General features: G+C 47.0%; 1 protein-coding gene across 5 annotated transcripts in view; it reads right to left on the bottom strand.

Moving 5' to 3' along the window:
• Window positions 1–21561, bottom strand: part of INF2 (inverted formin 2) — a 40511-nt gene extending 18950 nt beyond the window's left edge. For 4 of the 5 annotated variants that reach the window (XM_041398830.1, XM_041398848.1, XM_041398857.1 and 1 more), the window contains exons 1-4: window positions 21221–21301; window positions 2698–3105; window positions 1263–1378; window positions 557–716 (exon numbers count right to left, since the gene is read on the bottom strand). In XM_041398830.1, coding sequence (XP_041254764.1) covers window positions 557–716; window positions 1263–1378; window positions 2698–3091 — 670 coding nt within the window. In that variant the 5' untranslated portion in view covers window positions 3092–3105; window positions 21221–21301. Of the gene's footprint in view, window positions 1–556; window positions 717–1262; window positions 1379–2697; window positions 3106–21220; window positions 21302–21511 lie in introns of those variants that run through there. The other variant, XM_041398839.1, reaches the window with a different exon arrangement.
• Window positions 21562–22430: the final 869 nt, after the last annotated feature.

The raw sequence follows: 22430 nt of genomic DNA, 5'->3' as shown, positions 1-22430 counted from the left end.
CAGGCACTTTTGAGGCACTCAGTCCAAGTGACATATCTAAAATCAGTCTGATACAGTGGAATGCTCCTTGGTCCCCATGGAGAGAAATGGAGCCCAGGCTCACCAACTCAAATGCACCCAGCATGTGAGGTGAATCCCAACAATGGTACCTAGGAGCCTGGGATTCTAGCAGTTGGAAAGTTCTGAACCATGGGAAAGCCTCTGTGGCTCAACTGAGTAGACACAGAGTGCAGAAACTTTATCAACTCTCACAAGGAGAGAGTGGATATGGAAATGTGGCCATATAAGATGGTTGGTTATAGAAATATTCTGAAGAAGCTCAAGTGATACAGTGCTGCTGGGATTCCAGAAAAGATCAAAGCTATGGAAAAGCAGCAAAGTTTTAAAAAAAAATCTGCTCACAGAAAGGCTGTTGAGAATAAAGGTGAAAAGAAAGAAGAAAATTAATATTTGCACTTTTGCTCCCCAGCCTCTTCAGGCACCTTATGGATTCATCTGAAAAAAACCCATTTGGTAACTGACTTTTTCCAGAGAAAGGTCTAACAAACATCCTTACCTATGAACTCGTTTCTGATTTGTGTCCTTGTTCTTAGCTCTTCTTTGCCCAGGATGATGGCGTTGATGGCACTCAGCAGTGTCACCATGTAGGGCACGTTGTCTGTGTTGGACAGCTCGTTCATGATGATGCTGAACCGATACTGCTGGTTCTTCACACTCTGTGGGTAACACAACTGATATTATGACAAGGATGGTCTATACAGACATAAATGCCCATGAGCGTGGTGCAGGCTCCCAGATGGAATCAGCATGTGAAATCCTCAGTTCATCCCACTGTGCACAGGACAGGCAGACATGGGTAAAAGCAGCACTCCTCCATTACGGAGCAGGGGCTGGTTGGCACAGAAGGTGATTGAAAACACTTCTTGGATTCCTTTGTGCTTTCTGGCAACTGATGCATGTACCTGAGCTCGTGGGCAGTGAAACCTGTGGATGTGGCACCATTTATTCTGCTGATCTGGTGGTGCTTCTGCTGCCAGAAAGCACCTTGAGGGTGGCAGTCATCTGTCCACAGAAGTCACAGAACAGCACCACAGACCTACACTGACCACAAAAAACTCCCTACAGCTTTCACTTTATGAACCCCTACTTCTCTTACCAAAACAATGCAAAATAAGCTTTATTCCCACCCTTTTCTCTGGTATGTGGATCTGTCTGCATGGATCAAAGCTGAGCCATTCCTTCTGCTCCAACCAAACACTTGCCTTGTAATGGTCCAAAGCATCCAGAGCCAAAGAGTGGCCATCTGATGAGTAAATGCACAGTGCAGCCAGGAGCTCAAATATTTGCTTTTTGACCATGACATTAGTTGTGTCAAGTGCTGTAGGAAAAACAGAACAAAACAAAGCAGACTTTAAAATGACATTAATGTTCTGAATCTCAGTGTCTTCTGCTACATGAATTATGAGCAGTAGTAGAAAAGAGACTGAAGGAGGGGACCCATTACAATGGAAGATGGGAAGAGAAATATCTTAATGTACAGATATCCCATCCCAATAGCATTATGGGATGGTAACTTCTAGTGGGAACAGTAAATGCTACAGGTATCCCTTTGGCATTTTGGTGCAGCTTGTAGTTATTAATCTTTCCCATGTCCAGTGACATGCTGCAACAGCAGCCAAGATTTTTCAGCACTCATGAAATTTATTTCCCAGTTTCACATCTGGGTATTTTCTAGAACAGCAGATGAACAATTTTCTTTGATTAATGACAGTTATTTTTTGTGTAGAAAAGCTCAATATGCATATGAGTTAGAGCAATTGTTCCAGTGGGTCCCATGTATTCCTTTTTTGCACTATTTCTCTGTGAGCCCTGGGAGCTGGGAGGGAGTGCATTAGGCTGTCTTATTTCTCCTACATTAGAGCACAAAGAAGCTCCAACACTGAAAACCCAGTATATACCCCCATTTTCACAATACAAAAATTCCAGGTCCATATTTTATATAAGCTAAGAAAACACAGGGTGAAGAGGAAAGAAGGGGACTTCAAAACTGAAGGGGGAAGCAAGTCAGCTTTCAAACCAAATGCATTTTAAAAAGCTATTAATAAGGGTTTCTGGGAACAGAAGTTATCCTTCCAGCACCATTAAGTGCTGTACAGTAAGTCTTACAAGATGCCCTGATGAATTTCAAATCTAATGATGAACCAAGTGAATGGCAGGAGAATGTAAGTGGTGTTACCCACCATCTTCCAGGAGGAGCAGAGTGAGCAGCACAGAGAGCAGGCTCTCTTGAGTCCAAACATGCCACTTTCCCTCCTCTTTACAGGCCACAAGACTCCAAGCCCTTTCAGTTCCTCTCCTCTGCCCTTGGGGCTCTCAAAGACTGAATAGCAAATGTCTGCTGACAACCAAAGGGTTGAAGATTTCTCATGCCTGCATACAGATAAGGCTGGGTTTATCCCCAGCTTCACAGCAAACTATGACAATATTCTTGTGGAAATGGCAATGTGATTTCATAGCAGTTTTATTTTAAAGAAGAAAACAATCTCATTAATCACTTGCGACCAACTATTTCCAACTAGCCTGGTGCAGGGCAGGAGGATAAGCAACAGGGAAGTTATCTGCATATGATGGAGATAATGGATGCATCATATCCCCAGTGCTGCATGTGATGGATGAAGTAGGAAGGTGTTTTCTCACCTTGGAAGAGTTTCCTGACGTAGCCCTCATTGCTCACAATGTATTCTATGCCCTTGTGGGAGTTCATGACTGCTCTCACACAGCTAATGCAGGTGAGCTGAAGCAAGGCATCGGATATCCTGGCCACTCCTCGCCCTGACAGCCTGTCCAGGGCCTCCAGGAGGAGATCCAGCCCAGACAGCTCCAGGAACTGGACCATCCAGGCATCATCACTGTTCTCCAGCCTCTTCTTCAGCCCGGAGTAGTTCACCACTGAGGGCATTTGCAGGAGACGGATGCACAGCTCTGGCTCTGCATTTTCCAGGTTGGCCTCTGACTGGTCGGTCTCCTGGGGTCCGAGTTTCTCCTTCAGGGCAGCCCACTTCTTGTGGGCACCTTCCTTTTTGACTGACATGGTGAATGTTTGTTCTGAAAGAAAAGGAAAAGCCAAAGTGAGAAGTTTGTCTGGACTGAACAAAAATGATCCAGTAGCCCTGCTTTTTACCCAGTAACTGGGATGTAAAGCCCAACTACAGCAGGTCCCAGCTCTCCAGCATGCAGGGAACACACTGGAACCAGTTCTCTGTTGAAGAAACTCTATATATCCCCACCTTAACCACACACATTACTTTCAGGCTCTTAAGACTCTGTGGAAAGACTTTTAGCACATCCAAGCCAGCAAATACAGCTTTAAAAGTAGCCAATTTGCACCAGTCAATTGCCACTACTTGTTTTCATGCAGTGAAAGGAAAAGGTTGGAAGCAGCATTATCAGCTCTGAACTCCTAATGCCCATTAAACCACTTCAAAATCTCACTGTGCTGGAGAGGCTGTGCAGTTTCTAAGCATTTGTAATGGGATGGAGAAATAATTTTGAGCATATCCTGCTCACAAGAGCATCTGATTACCCTGTTCCTTTTTCGCTTTTGTTTCTTTTGACTGATGTTGAGGTTAATTTTATAGCACTCACTTAATCCCTTCCTGTCTGCTGTAATAGCAAATATGTTTGTACACATGGTGTTTATGCCTGATAAAGTGAGAGCCTGACAGGCTGTGAGTGCAGGTACAGCAGCAGGAGGCTGGCTACAGAAACAGCAGAGCACTTTTTTGGAGATGGGGAGCAATGGCCCGTCTCCCTGGAGGACATGGCCTGCCCAGCCAGGCCATCAGCAGCAAGGAAGGCCAGGAACTGATTCAGCACACAGAAACTGCAGAGCCAAGTGTAACTCTTGGTGCCAGATTTTATGGTTTTAGGCAGGATTATTATTTTTCAGACTCACAGGGATCAAGTCACACAACGCAGGTCCTTTTCAAGGCTGCATGCAATGGTTTTGGCCACTGAGATTAGCTCAGAGCACCATGTTAACAATGCCAAGGCTGTGGATTTGACCCCCATATGGGTCTTTCACTTAAGAGTTGGATTTGATGATCCTTGTGGGTCCCTTCCAACCCAGAATATTCTGTGGATCTGTGATTCTGCTTCAAAGCTGAATTACTCCCATAGATGACAGTTTGCCCACAAAAATTGATGCTATCTCCCTGTCCTGCCATACCACCAGTACCTCTGTTCCCCGGGACTGCTGAGCCTGCAAAGAGCTCAAAATAACCTGGGGCCAGCTGGGCCCAAAATTCAGCAATTAGGGGACTGAAGGGATTATGGGAGATTCTTATTTTCCCTTCCCAGCTCGAGCACAAGGCTTTCTAGCCCAACAGTGACTAGAAAAAATGCTTGAAAAATCTAAACTAAGTAATCTCTGGAAGGTTTTGTTTCCAGAAAGCCAACATAAAGGATAGACCCTTTACACTGGTTGGAAAAAAAATCTCATTTTAAAGCCTGCCTTGTGATTTTTCCTGGGGACTGTGCCATTGAGAAAGGTCCTGGCTCCTTCCCTGCAGCAGAGCTGCATGGCTTCTATTTTACCCAAAGAATCATTTTGGCAACGTCCCCTTGGCAAATATACAGCCAAAAGATTTGTTCACTGATTAGTGACAGGCATGGTATTATAGGCCTCAATATGCCTCTTGGAAAGATGCAAAGTGTGATGGGGTAGGACACTTGAAAATTTTCCCTGAGAAAATGTGATGGTGGGACTTTCTGGCAGCTCACAGCATCAAAGTCTGCATTGAGAGGTCAGAGAGTTAGCAGGATATGGTGACAGAAAATTCATTTAGAGAGCTCTGGAGAAACCCTCTTGCAGAGTTTTCTTTTGCTTCAATGGGAAAGAAGCTGGCCAAGCACCCAGCTGCTCCCTGTTCTGTTAGCTGAAAAAATGATGGTCACGATCCAAAACCATGAAGTGGCAAATATACCATCTGAGAACACACTGTACAGCTGAAAAGTGAAAAAAAGGACCATAAAAAAAACCAACCCAACCAATCCCCAAACAAACCTCCCTGCCAAAGCACAGGCTTGAGTTTCCAAGATTTGTCATCACTCCCTGCAGTCCAGAGCCCTTACTCACTCTTGGTAAAATTCTTTTTGGGATTAGTCAACCCCAGTCCCTCCCCTGTATTCAAGCCCAGGAATCTGGGTTAGGCTTGATGCAAAGGAGAAGAGAAATCTTTCCTCACTGGAGAGAGAGAAGTAAAAGTTTCCTGTCCCCAGGTTGACAGTCGTGGGGATGGGGCAGCATCCTACACCTCTCACCAGTTATGGTGACTGCAAATCTACAGCCATGGACTGGAGAGGTCCACCTGCAGTCAAATTCTGCTCCACACTGTGCATGGAGCCCAGACATCTCTTCCCAGTGCTGGGGTCAAGCTGGACCTTCAGTGTGGGGCAGTACTGAGAACCATCTGACCTGGGTGCTGGTCTGCCGCTGCAGAAGTGGCTGCCAGCTCCTCTTCTCTTGTGTGACTTTATTTATACCCAGCAAATCACTTTTTTCATTTGAACATGTGTAAACATTTCTTATCCAGCCAGATAACAACGCAGGCTGACTTTTTGCTCCCAGATGTACGAATGCCTCATTATATTGTATTTGTATTATATTGTATCAGCTACAGCAAGTCAGAGAAATTACAACAGCATTATTGACCTCAGGCTTAGCTGATTCCTGAAAATTAAGCTCCACCAGTGCAACAGGAGGCAGGAAATACCGAGAGAGCATCCTGTTTACCAGCAGATTTGTTCTGAATTATCCTTCCCTCCCACCTGCTCCGCACAGATGTGAAGAGATGAGAAACAGAACCGGGCAGCACCTCTCCAAACAGTCCTGGCTTGTGTTTTCATGCACTAAAATGAACAAATTGGACTGATTAAATATTCTTCCCCACAGAGAGTGCACCCCTTTTGTAGGAAAGGATAAAGGTAGCTAATGTAGCTAATTATAAAAAGGGAATAAAATAAACAGGAGCTGTACTATATAAATGGAAAAGAAATGAATATGGAGGAGATGGCAATACGACTTTGCAGATGGTGTGATAAATCTGTTTACAAACACAGATAAGAGTGATATATTGTGAATGCTACATCTTTCCATATTTTCCATGAAGCAAAGTGATGCAAAGATGTTCGGATACATCCTTAAAGGGCTGCTGGTTTTGCCTTTTATCTCTGACCACAGGAGCTTGTTAGCAGGTAGATGACCTCAGCAGAGCAAGACAGACAAGGATTGAAATGGAACACATCTACCTGGCTGCCTCACAGGGGCTATTTAGACTATGCTGGCCAAGGGAAGCAAAGTGCCCTGACAAAACCAGACAGGACAGCTGAATACACCTCACCTTTTGCCAGCAGAAGGCCACGGGGAGCTTTGCTTTTTGTTTCCCAGGGCTGTGACAGTGGAAGCAATGTCCCCAGACCCTGTGTCTGACCATGCCTGCAGCACCCACGCTCTGCCTCCCCAGCTGCCTGCTCAGCACTGGGGCTGGGTGCTGCTCCCTTGGGCACAGCCTGGCAGCGTGCCTGTGCTCGCTGCTGTGGGGACACTCACAGCCACAACAAAGAACCATAGAATGCTTTAGCTTAGATTGAAGTCCAGCAATTAACCCAGCACTGCCAAGGCCACCACTAAACCATGTCCCCAAGTGCCACATCTGCATGCCTTAAATGCAAACCTCTCCTCATCTTCTCACCCTCAGAAGCTGGTTAGCCCTGATGGGGAATCACAGAATATTAAGTGGTTAGAATGGACCCTAAAGATCACTTAGACCCATCTTCCCTACCATGGGCAGGGACATCTCTCACCAGACCAGGCTGTTCAAAGTCCCATCCAGCCTGGCCTGGATGCCAGGGTTGTGGAATCCACAACCTCCCTGGGCAACCTGTGACAGTGCCTAGCTACCCTCACAGCAAAAAAATTCTCCCTCTTTCAATCTGTACCCATTACTCCTTGTCGCTACAGTTCTTGATGGAGAGTCTCCCTCTGGTTCGCTGTAGGGCCCCTTAACTATTGGAAGGTTGCTAGAAGGTCTAAAGCAGCATCAATGTAAATGTACTCTTAATTTTAGGAGATTCCTTTGGGAAACATAAAGGTATCCCGAGAGCTTGTGTTCTTGCACGTGGCAACAGCAACGTCACAATTCATGGTGCCAACTCTTTGGATCACTGGGTTTGCAAAGTTATGATGTTCCCTGCATCCATCCAACCTGGTCTGTAAAATTTTCTCCTCCTTTCTTTCTAAATCAGGTGCTTCCCAGCTTTAGTTTTCTGTGCCTCTCTGTCCTTCAAGTCCACTCCTAGGGAGATGACATCTGTGGGAGATAAATCAGGACACATCAATACTTCCTCCATCGTGTGAAGCTGCAGAGAACAGAGCTGCAGAGCACAGCTTTCAGTCTAAATTATTACATGCCTCCAGGATGACACGGATCACAGCAAGGACTGGGGAGGACATGTAAAAAGAGATTTCTCAGGGCAGCAAAGTATAATTGAGTGAAAACAAAAGGGAGAAAAACTGCAGGTCAAAACTATTCTGATTTTTTGGGGAGCAGACCCACTGCCTATGCAGAATGGGACTTTGGGGCTGGTGTGTGTGAGGGGGAACAGCAGCTCCTTGCTGCCCTTTGAAGAATTCTGGGAGCATCCCAATCACACATGCTGCCCTCCCAGCCCTCTGCTCCCCTCCACAAGACTGCCAGGCTGAGAAAAGCTCCTTTATGCTGCTTAGTCCCCCTCCCTTCCATGCCTGTTCTTGGCACTCAGGAGCCTGTTCTGCCTGGCTGACAGGTTTCGCTTCTGGGGAGCTCCAGTTTTCCCTCTGCTGCTGGGAATACGCCAACCCTTTGTATTTTGCAACACGTCAGACTACTCAGCCCCTAAAAAGAATCAACATCCTGGCTTTGTGCTTCCCAAAGTCACTTCTGGAAGTGTGATGTGTTTCCTTCACCTCTTGTTTTGCTTTCATTTGTGCTGTTGTTTTCCTGTGCAGTGTCGGAAGAGCTCACCCACATAAAGGCCAACAAACCATCCTCCCATGCACCAAGACAAGCTGGGGGAAACCACAGATCTCTATTTTAGACAGCAACCTGACCCCTTGGTGTGTGCCCATCAGTGTCTGCAGCAACCAGCAGCATTTTCAGTCTCCCAGGACAGCTGAGGATAAGGGCATGGTGGGAAATTCAGCCAAGCAAACCAAAGGCATGGTTTGCACAACAGACCTTGCCCCAGCAAGTGCTGCTCCATCCTTCTGCTGCCATGGTCAGTAGCCTCAGCAGTCTTTAGATCTACATATTCTGTAGATCACCTGTATCAGAGGCCAGAATGTGTGATTTATGATCAAAAAATGAAAAGGTTTTGGGATGAGTGCCCACTCTTGCTCCTCAGCATTGAGGAAGGTCTCTGGCACACTGTGCTTTGCTTTGGCACAGCCTACAGGAGCTCTCACAACACAGCCCAGGTCAGCTGTGGCCTCAGCAGAGCTGCAACCATTATGGGGAATATTTTGTCTTTAGGAGATGAGGGAGCATGGACACACACCCTGCTGCAGCTGGTGGGCAGGAACTGTGCCATCCACACTGAGTGGGCCTGGCACTGGGCTGGCAATGGCTTCTGCCGGCAGCAAATTCCCAGAACAGGACTTCAGTGCATAGACAAAGAGTGGCCATACTGGTATAAATTTGTATGTATTTTGCCAGTATAGCTTATTCTTTCACAAATAAAGGAAAAACATGTTGTTCTGACTCAGTCCCATTCAGCACTATCAACTGTGTGCCAGCACAGCTTTTCTCTCCCGGGCAACTACAAACTATACTACTGTGTGATGTCTCTCAAAATGGGTAAATGTGTCCATTCAATATGTATTGAATGGACATGGTGGAGTTACACCAGGTATAACCCAACCAGTAAAAAAAAAAAAAAAAAAAAAAAAAAAAAAAAAAAAAAAAAAAAAAAAAATTAAAAAAAATCGCTGGTGCATTCTTCCTCAGTCAATAAACAAATTTCTCATTGAGCTGCTAAAGGACCACAAACAAATCAAGCTCAAGTGAGATGCTCAAGGACATTTATATCAGGATCTTCAGTGGCCTCTAAACCCTTATTTATATGAGAAGTTCCACGGGCTTAGCTTCAAATGGGTTTGAAACCACTCTGCTGCTGTAAGTGTGAAGACACACAATAATCACTTCCCTTAACGTGGTGAGCCAGGTTTAAACCACACTGGTGCAGCTGTCAGATTTTGTTTCTGTAATGGCCACTGCCACTGGGGGGGGGGGGGGGGGGGGGGGAAGTGGCTTATCTGTGTGAGTCAGACAAACCAGTACCAGAAGCTTTCCATGGTGGGTACGAACCCTGGGCACCCTCATGTGCTACCACAGGCCTTGGCAGGCACAGCAGCTTCCACGCTGGAGGGATGTGAGGTGGTGGCCAGAGCTGGCCCCATGCCAGCCCCAGCTGTGCTGCACCAAAAGAGGCACCAGTGCTTCACCCTGGTCCTTCCCATTGCCAGCAGCCCCATGGCAGCCACAGGGGCATCCTGACTCCAGCCAGATCCAGATCCCACGAAAACTCTGATGGGAATAAGGTGGGTCTGGAGATTCCCCTGCTCCAGTGCCCACACACTCAGGCAGGGGCAGCAGCTCCATCTGCCAGTGATTTCAGCACCATTCAGCATTTTGGGATGCAATTTATTATTATCATTTGGGGTCATGTGAGGAGCAGAAACTGTTACCCAGCAACATGGCCAGTGCAGTGGCAACTTTCTAAGACTCCTGGCTTCTGCTCTGTGGGAAGCTGTCACACAAGCAGATATGACAGCCAAAACCCTTTTATAGCCTTTTTTTTTTTGTTGATGTTTTTAGAAACCTCCCCAGGATGCCAAGAGGATAAAGAAAACTGTCAGAGGGAAGAATTCCTACTTCAGAGCTGAAGCCAAATTATTCCATTGTCTCTCCCACATGGAAGGATACTTCTCAACCAGTTGTGTGAGCACTCCCTTCCCCAGGCAGATCCTTTTCTCCTTCTCTCATCAAGCAACCTTCAGTCAACACACTGTAAATCCCCAAAGGAGTGTCTTTATAATCCACACACTCTAAGAAAGTTCAACAGGATGTCAGTGTCTGATAGTATGCAAATACCACCGGAAAGGTGCAAGGAAGTGACTCTTCTGTAGCCTCCAGGGCAGGTATTTGCATGTCATTTGTCATCCTCATTCACCCTGTGCTGGTGTCACTTCCCCGTGGGCTGGGAAGGTGGAAGCCTTGCTCCCACTCCATGTCTGTGGCCCAATACGAAAAAGCACTCCTGGCATGGGGTGACTCAAAGCAGGGAAATGACCAAAGCAGGGTAACGACCTGGCAAAGGAAAGGAAAAAGAATGAGAAGGAAAAAAGAGGATGCAGGGTGGTCAGGGCGGTGGGATGGAGAGCAGGGATGTGGGTGGGGACAGCCCCTGGCATCTTGCATAAGCTGAGCTGAGTTTTCAGCTTTGTGGCACCAGAGCTTTAAACAGTGCAAGGCCTCCGGGGTCTTTGCAATGCTGGAAGAACCAGAAAAGATTAAAATATTGAGGATGTCTCACCCAAGGCTGCCCATCCTAGGAGAGGAGCCACATAGCAAAGGCTGGGAGCTCAGGCAGTGTCCCCTGGACAGGGGCTCACTGACAAGAATTCTGCTCTCATTGGGCACCACTGAGGTCCTGCTGAGCTTCAGCCCAGCTTTTATGGGCTCAGCAGATTCTGAAGACATTAAAAGTTCTTTTTTACAGAAAACATCTCTCTGCCTTTCTGGTTGATATTTAATGTGAAAGCTAGTTTGAGAGCCACAGCTGCAAAATGCATCCACTCAGCCTCTTGGGAGGTGTTAACTGCAACCCAGTCATTATTAAACTGTGAATATTTCAACATGGCCCATTTCAGCATAAGCCTCCTGCCTGGCTCAGGGGTTAGTTAGGCTTTAAATGTTTATTACTTACTCTGTGAGGTTCTACCCTGAACTGAACCTCCCAGATCAAAAGTTGGAACCCACATCAAGAGTCTTCCTGCCTTAGGTGGGAAACTCAACCCTTGTGTACATGAGCACGACTCCACCAGTATTAGAAATACACTGATCTGTCTGCCCCTTGGTCCAAATTCAGTTGGCCTTTAAGAGGCCAAACTGCCCACGTGCTTTCTAATTAAAACAGTTTCACCATAACAATGTAATGTCCAGGGAAATGACTCTGCATAATTCCCCATCCTGCCATAGGAAACACTCTGGGGGTGTGCCCATACAATCCAAGACTATTGTTAATTCAGGATGGGTTTTACAGCAGCAAATGAATGTCCCTTCACATCTCATGCACCCCTGAAGTGTAATCCCCAAGGCCTCAAAAGATTAGTCACTAATCTGTTTCTTGGGAGCAGGACCAGGCTCACAGCAGGTTTTAGGGGAAAAGATAAAATGTAAGAGAAAAAAAATCCTGCAAAGAAAGGATTGTGATGGTGCAAATTCCTGTCCTTGAAAACCATGGAAGCAATGTAAAAGGTTATCAGTCAGGTCCCATCAGGTTTCATCTGAAGCCTGGATCCGAGAAATTACAGAAATGTTTCTCCTTCTACAAAGGTTCCATAATTTCTGGCATGAAAAAAAAAAACCACAAAAAAACCCCAGAAAAACCAAAAGCAAGAAAGCAGAAGCAGAGAAATTGGGCTGAAAAGCAGGAAAACCAGCTCTCAGGCTGCACTGTTCCTCTGCAGGCCACATGGACATGAACTTCCAAGTTTCTCAGAGAGAGGGCTAAATGGTTTTCCCCCAGCAAATCAGCCCAATTTTACCCCAATTTTCTAGCAGATGATTTGGTGGTCCTCTGAATAGTAACTACACCAAAATCAAACAGATTACATCACAAACTAAGAGTTTAGTTCCATCTTAGGTAAACTATAGCAGAGACCCTCTACTTTTTGAGTATCACTCTGCTGCCTCTGAATCACAGTGCAATGGCTTGACTGCCCACATGGCTGGTCCACAAAATTCAGGAATTCAATTAAACAGACATAAATACAACCCATTTGCCTTTAGGAATTAGATTATTCCTAATTACAGCAATCAGTGTCTTCTCACTGCTCTATGTTTCCGTGACAAATTTATTCCCATGCCAGTGTCTTTTCAAGGAAGTCATGTCAAGGGTTTTGGAAAAGGAACACCCAGCTAATTTTGGGCTGGCAGGGAGACCTGTGCCAGCCAGAGGTCTGCTGCAATGGCTCTTTCTAGGTGATCCTGCCTAGAATGCCTCATATGACTCCCTTCTAAATCACTAAACATCAGATGTTATTTAAGAATCTGAGGTGCAATATTCACCTCTGCATCTCTGTGATGGGTTTTGCTGGTACTCTGGCACCTATGGGGCCAGTGATAACTACTACATGCCTACAGGGGAAAAATTAGAGAAATAAACTTGGATAATTCAATTTCTCTGCTCATCTGAGAACTGAACTCTGAGTTAAGTAAGCTGAAGGACCAGAGTCAAACAAAGTGCTAAAATGACACTGAAGGAGAATTAGGCATGGAAGAAGACATACAAATTTAGGGAGAGAGCAAAGTAAAATTTGCTTCTGGCCTTTACAACACGACCTTATACACGGAGGGCAGCAGGAGATGCCAGAAGAGCTACTGGGATGTAAATGAGGTGAACTAATGATGACCTTCCCAGGTATGGCGACAGCACAGTGATAGCAGCCAGTTTGCTCCCTTGTGGGGAGCAGAGACATCTGAGCATCTTCAGGAAACCACAGGAGCAAGACAGGAACTGCAGAGCTGACTGCTGCTGGCTCTTACTGAATTTCTCTACTCTCCTTGAAGACTGACATCCCTCCAGCTCTCTTGTCACAGACCAGCTCTCCAATTGCTTTGTGGCTGAATGCATTCACTTCAGAGGATGTTAAAAGCAGGGAAAAAAAGCTTTCTGAAGTAGTCATTATCTGATGAATACTTCAGATAACAAAAATAAAGGACTTTGCTACTGCCAGTAGCATATTTCCAGGAACTTTGTATCTAATGGGGTTGATCTGCTTAAAACATCCTTCACGGTTGCTCTGCAGTTCTTTTGGTAGGAAGCTTCTGCAAGAAAGAAACATGGGGAGGGTGTTTTGGGGAGACTACAGATTACACTACTCACAAAATGGGTAAATTAAATGAGTACATTCATCTCACCTGAGGAGATTAATCCATGAACCGTGAGGAACTTGGAGCTTAATTTGGAAAGGTGTTGACAAAAATCTCTGCCAAAATCCCAAAGTGCACCAGCAGAGCACAGGGCCATGTACAGCTTTCTAAAGGATTTATGTGCTGCTAAGCATAGGTAAGAAGGCTAATATTTATTGTTTATCCTGCATACATATGGTGCACCCATGCTAAGGCTGCAGGGGAACTGCTTAGGCTCTGCCAGGATGAAGGGTGCCACGGCAGCTGAACTCTGCTCCCTGGTACACATGCTGGTGCTGCGGCAGCAAAAAGATGTAATTACAGAAAAAACACCTTCTGAGCCCTGCCCCAGAGGGAGAGGCAGGCAGGTCCTGCCCAGGGTTTCGCTGTATCCTTCCAGCACAAGCACAAACCTTCCCCACCTGCACAAGGGTGAAGATCTTCAGGCAGTAGCTCTTCCCTAGAAACCAGTCTGATGCTGGAGGTCCACAGAAGAAAGGGTTGAGGGCATCACTAAGCTAAAGAGCTACTCAGTCCCACATTTACAGACATCCCTTCTGAACAGAGCTCCCAAGACACCAGAATGGTGCAGAAGTGTTTTTCCAGCTGTTCTCCAAACAGGTTGCAAATGCGATTCCCTTCTACCGAGATCAGCTTTTCCATTCAGCTGCTGCTGAATCACAGGGGCTGGTATCTCATCTGCTGAACAGCCCAAATGCAAACATCCTGAGTGTTTTTGTTCAGATAAGGCTGACCACAGCCAGGATTCCTAATGGCATGGGCGAAGCAGGTATTGCACACATTAAGGAGAACAGCCCCAGATACCCCAGGTACTTTCCTGCTCGCTTGTGTGAATGTGAACATTACCAAGGCTAATGAGAGAACCTGCTCAGCTACTAATTCAAGAAGTTAAGCATTTGAGCTGTTTAAAACAAATGCTTGAAGAAGGCTGGCTTAGCATGATTTCAACATTAATCCACTCCAAAGATGCCTTCAGAGTATTTTCCCTGCTGCTGGGTAAAAAAGTTTGAAGAGCCTATTTTATAACACAGTAATCCTAAAACATTACTGAGTTTTACCTTTCATTTTGCTACAGTACTCATTCCAGCTGTTTTGAGAAGACCTAAAATTGTCCCCCTAGATCCTAACTTTCCAGTTCCAACCCAGCCTTTGTGTTAATGTGAAAAGATTTTAGTATGGCCCAACCAACTGGGGATCATGGGAAAGGTCTCATGCTTGGTCAAAATGACCTTCCTATACAAGCAGAATATCTAATCATTATCGTTTTGACCTTTTTCAGTTTTTCCTTATCACTTTAGATACTGTTATGTTCTTTGCAAAGAAATCAGTTGTTCAATCATATCCTCAGGTTTGCAAAGTCCAACGAGTTGCAGTGCTTTATGCCAGCTGAACATGTGGCTGTCATTAATCTTCAAGAGGAAAATCACTAGATTTGTCTGATAAGTTAATATACAATGAATATTAGGATATCATTTTATAAGTGATTCATCTCTTCACATATGGCTTGCTTTCTTACAAGTGTTATCAGAACAGAGGTTTGGGAATTACAGGCTTGTAAATCAATTTAGCTTTGTGTTAGTTCTTTCCCTTCCTTTCTAGATAAATAGAGGTCTTATTTAAGGCTTGGTAATGTTTGCAGAGGTTCAGTCCATTTCCAGTAATGGAAACAACAAAACCCAAAATTTATCCCCAGGCTTATAAAAGAAGCTTCAGGACTGGGTAAATATAAAATAACTCATGAATATTGGACAGCTTGTTCTGAAATGGGAAACTACAGCCCATCAGTGCATAAACAAGTGAGCACAGCCAGGCAGGCTTGGAAAGCAGCCTTCCAAGGGAGAAATGGAGCAGCTCAGCCAGTTTTCAGATGAGAGCTACTCAGGGAGCCTGCTGCCACATCAGCATGACACAAACCAGAAAGGAAGCAAGTTATAAAATGTATCAGGGAATAAAAACATTTGTTCCCTGGTTCACCTTCATGGCAGGCTCACATCTGCACCATTTGTCATATAAGTCAAGAAGAAGACACATTCACAAATACTTTCTAAATTGCAGAGCCCACTGCTGACATGACAGGTAAATACTGCATTCTTACAGTTTCTTACTCCGTGTGAACTTTTCTGCTCTGGCTCAGAGAAGATTTGCTTCACTGCATTGTGCATGCAGTTGAAAGTTAAGCTGACCAATTCTAAAGGATTTATCTTTTTTTTTTCTTCTTTTCTAAATAGCAGAAGTAATTAATCTGCTTCAGAGAATGAATCAGCCTTTTCTGAGTGAGAAACACACAGAGGAGATTGTGGCTGTTTCTGGGGCAGGAGGGAGGCTTACTCACACAGCTGATGCAGTGAAGGCAGACACCCAGGGTGTACAGCTGTGGGCTGCAAGGGGGGCAAAACCCCAGAGCTGCACCCCAGAACCCCCCAGAGCCACCCTGTGCCCCCAAGGGACCTGCTGGGACAGAGGGAATGGGCTCAGCACTGCAGTGCTGATGGAAGAGCCGCGCACAAGGAACGGTCCAGGGAGGGCTGTGTGGCTTTGCCTCTCCTCCTGCAGCCCTTGGCTGGCACATCCAGCCCGTGAGAGCTGCACCCACTCCTGGCAGTAAATCCTTTGGCAGCAGGGGCCATCCTTTTATTTAGGTGAAGTACCTTGATCTGGGCCAGCCGATGGGATGAGTTGATTTGCCACAGTTTGACTTCTCGGTAGACTGGGAAGAAAAGCCCTGCTCACAAAAAGCTGCTGCCCTGTACTATGGGAACTTCTGTTTCCAACTGGGGCCTCTGTCATAAAATAAAGCTAATGCTTAGCTCACTGCCTCCAGCCCATGCTCAGCAATGACTTAACAGAAAAGCAGGACAAGCAAAGAGCAGACAGCTCCCAGAAAGGGGAAGCCAGCAGAACAGAAGCAGCATGGAGATAGCTGCCTCATTAAAAATAATGCAACTTAACCCACGGAGCGAGTGTAAGAGTTATGCCCCTGCTGCATTGGCAAAAGCAGAGCTGCTCACCAAAATTATAAATAAAGAAAGAAATCAAGATGATACCAACCAACATCATTCATTGATCTGGAGAGAGGAAAGGGGCTCTGCTGCTGCTGCTTCCCTCCCTGCATCCCCTCTGCTGGCCAGGGTGTGCTAGGGAGAGGCTGTGCCTCCCACAAGGAAAGGGCTTGCCTTGCAGTCCCTGGGACAGCAGTGGGGCTGGAATGTCCCTCCCTCTGGGGAACACAGGGAAGGGGTGGGACAGGTGGCCATGGCTCTCTGTGCAGAGCAAACGGGAGCGGAGCTCATTTGACCTCTGCAATGCCAAAATCACCAATATTTTCCATTTTAAAGTACAACTAAACATAGAGGTTTTATGGTTGCAGGATGCCTCCTTTCCCACACTTTCCTGGAGTGATCTCCAAATTCCTCTGATGTCCTTGCTTGTTAAAATGTGACTCAGCTTTCCCATCTGGAAAAGTGGAGACCCACACAGTTCCAAGGCGGCCAGCTGCCACCAGTGATGTCCTATGTTAGCACTAGCCATCAGCTTGGGAGCAGCAGAGGCAACAAAGGCTTTGCGAGTTGGGTTTGGGGTGAAATCAGAGAGCCTGTAGGTACTCTGTGAGCAGCAATGCAAACCATCAGCTGAAACTCCCAGCACCAAGGAGTGACTGAGGACACCTGCTCACAGACCCTAATGGAACAGCGGTGCAAAGAGCAAATCCCTGCTCTGGCCTCCAACATTACACAAAATTAATACTGTTCACACCTCAGCTGAATAATGGTCCTGGTAAAAATAACAAGTGGGAAGCCAATGCCAAGTAGCACCACCTGGTGATAACTACTACAACCATGCCAAGTTCAACATCAGGCTTTACCAACTACAGCATTTGGCAGCTCTTCATTTGTCTGCTCTTGTGATACTGGACTAAGCGCTGGAGCAATGTTCCTTCTGAAGAGAGCTGCTTCTTTTGTGGTCATTAAACATTTTGGAATCAGCTGAGTGACTCCAATGCTGGAATGAGGACTTCATCCACTGTCTCTCAGTCCTTTCTGGCTTTATCTGTTGTCCTTTATCAACTCAGATGGTTTTTCAGAGACCTTGAAATACACCATCAAATGCTACCGAGCTTTTTGCAAACACTGCTGCTTGCTTAAGATTCTCATTGATCTGTGGCTCCAGCCCTCCCAGCACTTTGAAATGTCAGCTCAGGTATTAAAATAGTAGAAACAGCTGAATCCATGAACAATACGTGTTCATTACATCAAACAGAAAACCCACCATGCTGTTAGATGCTTTCCTGATGCTTTCTGCAGATGTGAAAGGCTGGCTGACAAAGCAGCAACAAACATTCATCTGCCACATTACACAATCACTAACTTTTAATTTTGGGCACTCCTGTAGATGCCAGGCAATGACTCAGGGCCCCACGCTTGAACCCCACACCCAATTTTCTTCCGTATTCAGTTTCATAAAATCAGCTCATCTACCACTGACATTTTCTGGTAGCAATCATAAAGCTTGGCTGCTGCTCATTATTATTTTTTTCCTAGGAAAAAGGAGCCAGAGGATACTTGCCCTTGACAAGGAATCTGAGAGGCACTGAAAAGTCACCCGAATGCTTTCTTTAAGCATTTCCAATTTGTGCTTCAGTCCAGTCCTTAAAGCATGCCTGCAGAACTGGAGCCACTGGAATGGTGTGACAGTCCTACACCAGACCTGTGAGCATGAAGCTGCCCTTTGCTAGAAGGAGACAGTCAAAACTCAAAATTTGATGTGACTTGTTTCCTGCCCTGAATTTGTTCTTAGCATTTTGGTTGGCAGCACAGGACTGGAGAAATCTCAATAAAATTAAAATACAGATTGTTTGCCCACTCTGTTGCAGTGCTTGGTGCTCAGTGCTTTTTCTGGCCATTGGGAGATGAAGGCAGCCTCTGCAAGACCAAGTTCATGAACACTGTATGATAAACTGCTGCACAGACAATGCTGAGAAACACTGGAATAAACTTGAGCTTGAGTTGGCATTTGGATAATGCCAAAGGGATTATAATATATTAGTTCAGAAGCAGATGTTATGCACTGAACACGAGGGGTATCATGCTGTAGTCCACCTTCTGCAAAATATTTTGTTATTTTTCACCTAGTTATATAAAAAATAATGTACAATGTTAATGAACAGAGCTGGGATAACCCCTTATGTTTATCTGCACCTACCAATTGCAGTACATTTTGGACTGAGCAGAGCTGGATTTGTTCAGTGTCACTGTGTAACCCCATGACCTGACTTTGTTGGTTCAGTGGTATTTTCTCTGAATCATTATTGATAGACCTTACTGCAAATATTCAGAGCAAGAATATTCAAGTGGGAGCTTAACCTGAGCTCAGATATGAGCACTGAGTTTGTCTGAAGTTCCTTCAGCTGTTTCAGCTCAATGAATGTTGTTCACTGCCCAGTCTGCAGCACTGTGTTGCTCCCCACTGCTGAATTACACCCATCTTCTGCTCACAGCTGGTTACAGTACAATGGTGGGATTAAACATCCTCATCAACAGAATAATCACTGCAGAAAAACCCCACATCTAATAACTGATGCCATGGAAGAAAATTGGGTGGAAAGAAGGACAAAATGCGACTTAGCTTGCTTTGCTAACAAAAATTTTCTGCTCAGCTACTCTGGGAAAACTATCCAGCATACCTGGCACACAAGACAGGGATAAAGTTCAGCTTACAACACATTTGAAGCCATTTGCTATGCAGTCCAGTGAAATCAGAAGTTTGCAAATGAAAGACAAAAATTTGTAATAAGCAGGGTACAGACCTAGAAGGATCAGACAGGCAATGAAATGGAAGGGGTCAGTCTGAGTCTAGCAGGGGTCACTACTGCAAGTGAGGGATACTCCACCCTACTTAACTTCTCCCTTCGTGACAGAGCAAGTGGGAGAAAGCTGAGGGAATACTGAACCAGCACACAACATGGGGATATGCAATAAAAATGGGATTAATGGAATGACTGGAATATGATGAGAGCTGACAGCAGAAAACAGAAGTCAGATGGACACCTGGAGAGGAAAATCCCAGCTTCCCAGCCCCAATCACAGGACAGGAGGAACCTGAGGAGGAGGTTAATTGCAGCACCTACCTGGTGAGGGATTTATTTCTAGGTGAGGCGTCAAAACATGAGAGGCACAGGACAGACCTCTGAGCCCTGCAGCTCTGCTCATCCACAGGGAACTCAGAGATTAAGAAGCCCAGCTCACAAGTGCCAGGCATCAGCAGAAGCTGGAGCCTGCTTCATGAAAGCAGACAGCAAGTTGTAGCTTGTTTGGCATTGCACAGTAAAGAGAAAAGCATGCAACTCCTATTTCTACACTGATAAGAGAAAAGCACCAGACAGGGAGAACGAAGCAGTCATAGTGCAAATACAAAGTATGAAAAAGCCACATATTGGAGAAAGTATTACAATATCAGTTCAATTAAGGTGTGAAATTTCCCCTTCCCAGAAGGCTGGCAACAAATGAATTACAGTCATGTGCAATAAGGCATAATATCATTCTGTGTTTAGATTTGCTGACCTGCCAGGTCTCTTCCTGTCCTACGTTTAGATTATCTTTTATACAATGGGTCTTGTACACTGCTTGCATTTTTTCAGCAATATTTTTGGATGACAGCCTAGAATGGGATTATTAACTTATAACAGGACAAAAAAAAAAATCTCATATCCTCACAGATTCCTGCGATCCCCTCCCCCCTGCCCTCTGGTTTTGGCAGCCTCTGTTTAGTGGAAAAATAAGCTTAAGTGGATGGAAGAGAAATGAGATTAGTGGCCAGACAGCCCAAATTCTGAGCAAGTTCAGTAGGACGATGGCAACCTTATTGTAACTCTGCTGACTCCAACTTTCCTTTTCAACTAACTCAAGCCAGAAGTTTCCTTGCAGTATACCAGGGAGCCTGAGGTGCCTTGCACTGTGTTTACCCGGAGAAATTCTTCAGTCTTAAGAATCCAAAGAAAGAACATACAGTTCACAGTGCTGATCTGGTACAGGGAGGGACAACCACGAGCACCGTTTCGGGGTATTTCTTCTAAAATCAGTATGTCTGAGCACTCCTTCCCCGCCCACGAGCTCTGGAATTCAGCTCTGTATACCGATGTTGCAAGAAGCCATTTAATCACTGCAGAGTTATTGAGCAAAAGGGAGGATGAGGCTGGAGAGAACTATGTGGGAAAACCGGGCAGGACTTGGGAGACCTTGTCAGAAAACCACTGGATAACAGAACAGGATCCGTCAAAATAAAAGCCTGAAAGTGGCCCAGCGCAGACGCAGGCACGCCATCCATCCCCTCCGCGCTGGGAGATGCTGTGCCAGCCCCAGGCACAGCAGGACCACATCCCGCCTGCACATCACACCTGCAGCCCGCACCACGTTGCGCCTACACGTGCAATCCGGACCACATCCCACCCGTGCACCGTGCGGCTGCCCCCGCACCGAACGGCACCCAGCAGCGGCAGCCCGAGCCCGCAGCCCTCGCACGGCGTGTCTGCGGCTGCGGTCCGGACCGGCTCCCACCTGTGAGCTCCACTCCGGCACCCACAATCCGGACTCCATCCCGCCTGCACATACACCGCGCTGTTGCATCCGCAGCCCGGACCGGCTCCCACCTCTCCCGGGTACCGTCAAAGCGGCAGCGGGGCCCGTCCCAGCGATGCTGCCGCACCTGCAGCCCAAACTGGGTCCCACCTACACCTCCCTGCTGCTGTCGCGCCTCCATCCCCCTGCGCTCAGCCATCCCTCCACAGCTTCGAGCCGCCCGCCGAGCTCCGGCCCGGTGAGCTCCCTCCTCCGCGGGCACCGGCCCGTCTCGGCGGCACAGCCGGGCGCGGGGATGCCCGGCCGGGCTGCAGCCCCGGCAGAGGGTCCAGCCCAACTTCTCCCGACCGAGAGGACCCCGCTCCCGCGATCGCCCCCGGCGGAGCTCGGTCTTACCGCGGCGGCCGTCCTGCGGCGGGGACGGCAGCGACCCTGCTGCGGGCAGCGCCCCTCACCGCCCCGACCCTGGGGCGGGGCGGGGGTCCGGAGCGGCCCCGCCGGGGAACTTTGTCTCCGCCGCGCCGCCCCAAACCTGTGTTCTGCTGGGTGTGTGCTCGGCGGCCCCGCTGGCGTCTCGCCCTGGCGGATCATCCCCCGGGGAAGAGCTCTCCGCGGAGCCAGTGCTGCGTCCCCCAAGCTGCAGAGGGGTCCTGCCCACCCTGGAGACTCCCTAGTGCGCCCCTTTACCCTGTGTCCCGTGGGCATCCTGGAGGCGAGCGCTGCCCCGTCCCGGCCGCAGCCGGGTGACAGCCCGAGCTGCCCCGGTGCGAGCGGGGGCAGCCCCGCCCGGCGCGGGGACCCTCTCACTCCAGCCCTGGGAGCTGAGCGGGGAGTCACGAAAGCTGGGAACAGGCTGCCCAGGCGGTCAGAGTCCCAAGGGATCCTCCACCCTCCTCTAGGGACCCGGCAACCTGGTCTCTGCAATGTAAGCGTGTCGCTTTTGACATAGATTCATGGCATCGATCGGGCTGGAAAATACTTTTGAGATCATCGAGTCCAAGAGTTAACAACCCATCATTGCCAAGCCCACCACTAAACCACATCCCCAAGTGCCACATCGACGTGTCTTTTAAATACCTGCAGGGGTGGTGACTCAACCGCTTCCCGGGTTGTTACAATGTTTGAATCTTGTACTTTGCACTGGGCTAGTAAAGCTAATATTTGAGCATTTTGCACAGATTTTGAGTGTATCACCATGTAAACATCTAGTCAGATACAGCCTAAAATTAAAGTCAGTACAAGCTTAACATTTCATGGTACTTCAGATAGCCACAGTGGGCCACCCAACCCAGCAGAAGAGAAGGATGCCTTTCCCGTTAGCAAAACACATCAGCTCTAGAGATAAGCAACGAAACAGTGGAGTTAAGCTACATATTGACAGCCAAGTGAAGAGAATTTGGTGGAAAAGTGACCCCCTTCGTGGAACAGAAGTGCTGTCTCCTGTAGGCATTAGGGGCATGAGTCAGTTCTGATTTCAGGCAGAGCTACTCAGCTTTGCCATCCAGAGAAAACCTGGCAGGGAAAATCATGGAGAGGGGAAATAACTGATAAAGTGTTTTGCAGAGGGCTGCTGCAAGCCACTGAGAGCCGAGCTGAGACCACTGAG

This window comes from Onychostruthus taczanowskii, unplaced genomic scaffold (genome assembly GCF_017590055.1).
Source record: "Onychostruthus taczanowskii isolate IOZ18803 unplaced genomic scaffold, ASM1759005v1 scaffold1, whole genome shotgun sequence".
NCBI classification, from domain to species: domain Eukaryota; kingdom Metazoa; phylum Chordata; class Aves; order Passeriformes; family Passeridae; genus Onychostruthus; species Onychostruthus taczanowskii.
The sequence above is the reverse complement of the archived record's forward strand: the minus strand, read 5'-3'. Positions and strand labels throughout refer to the sequence as shown.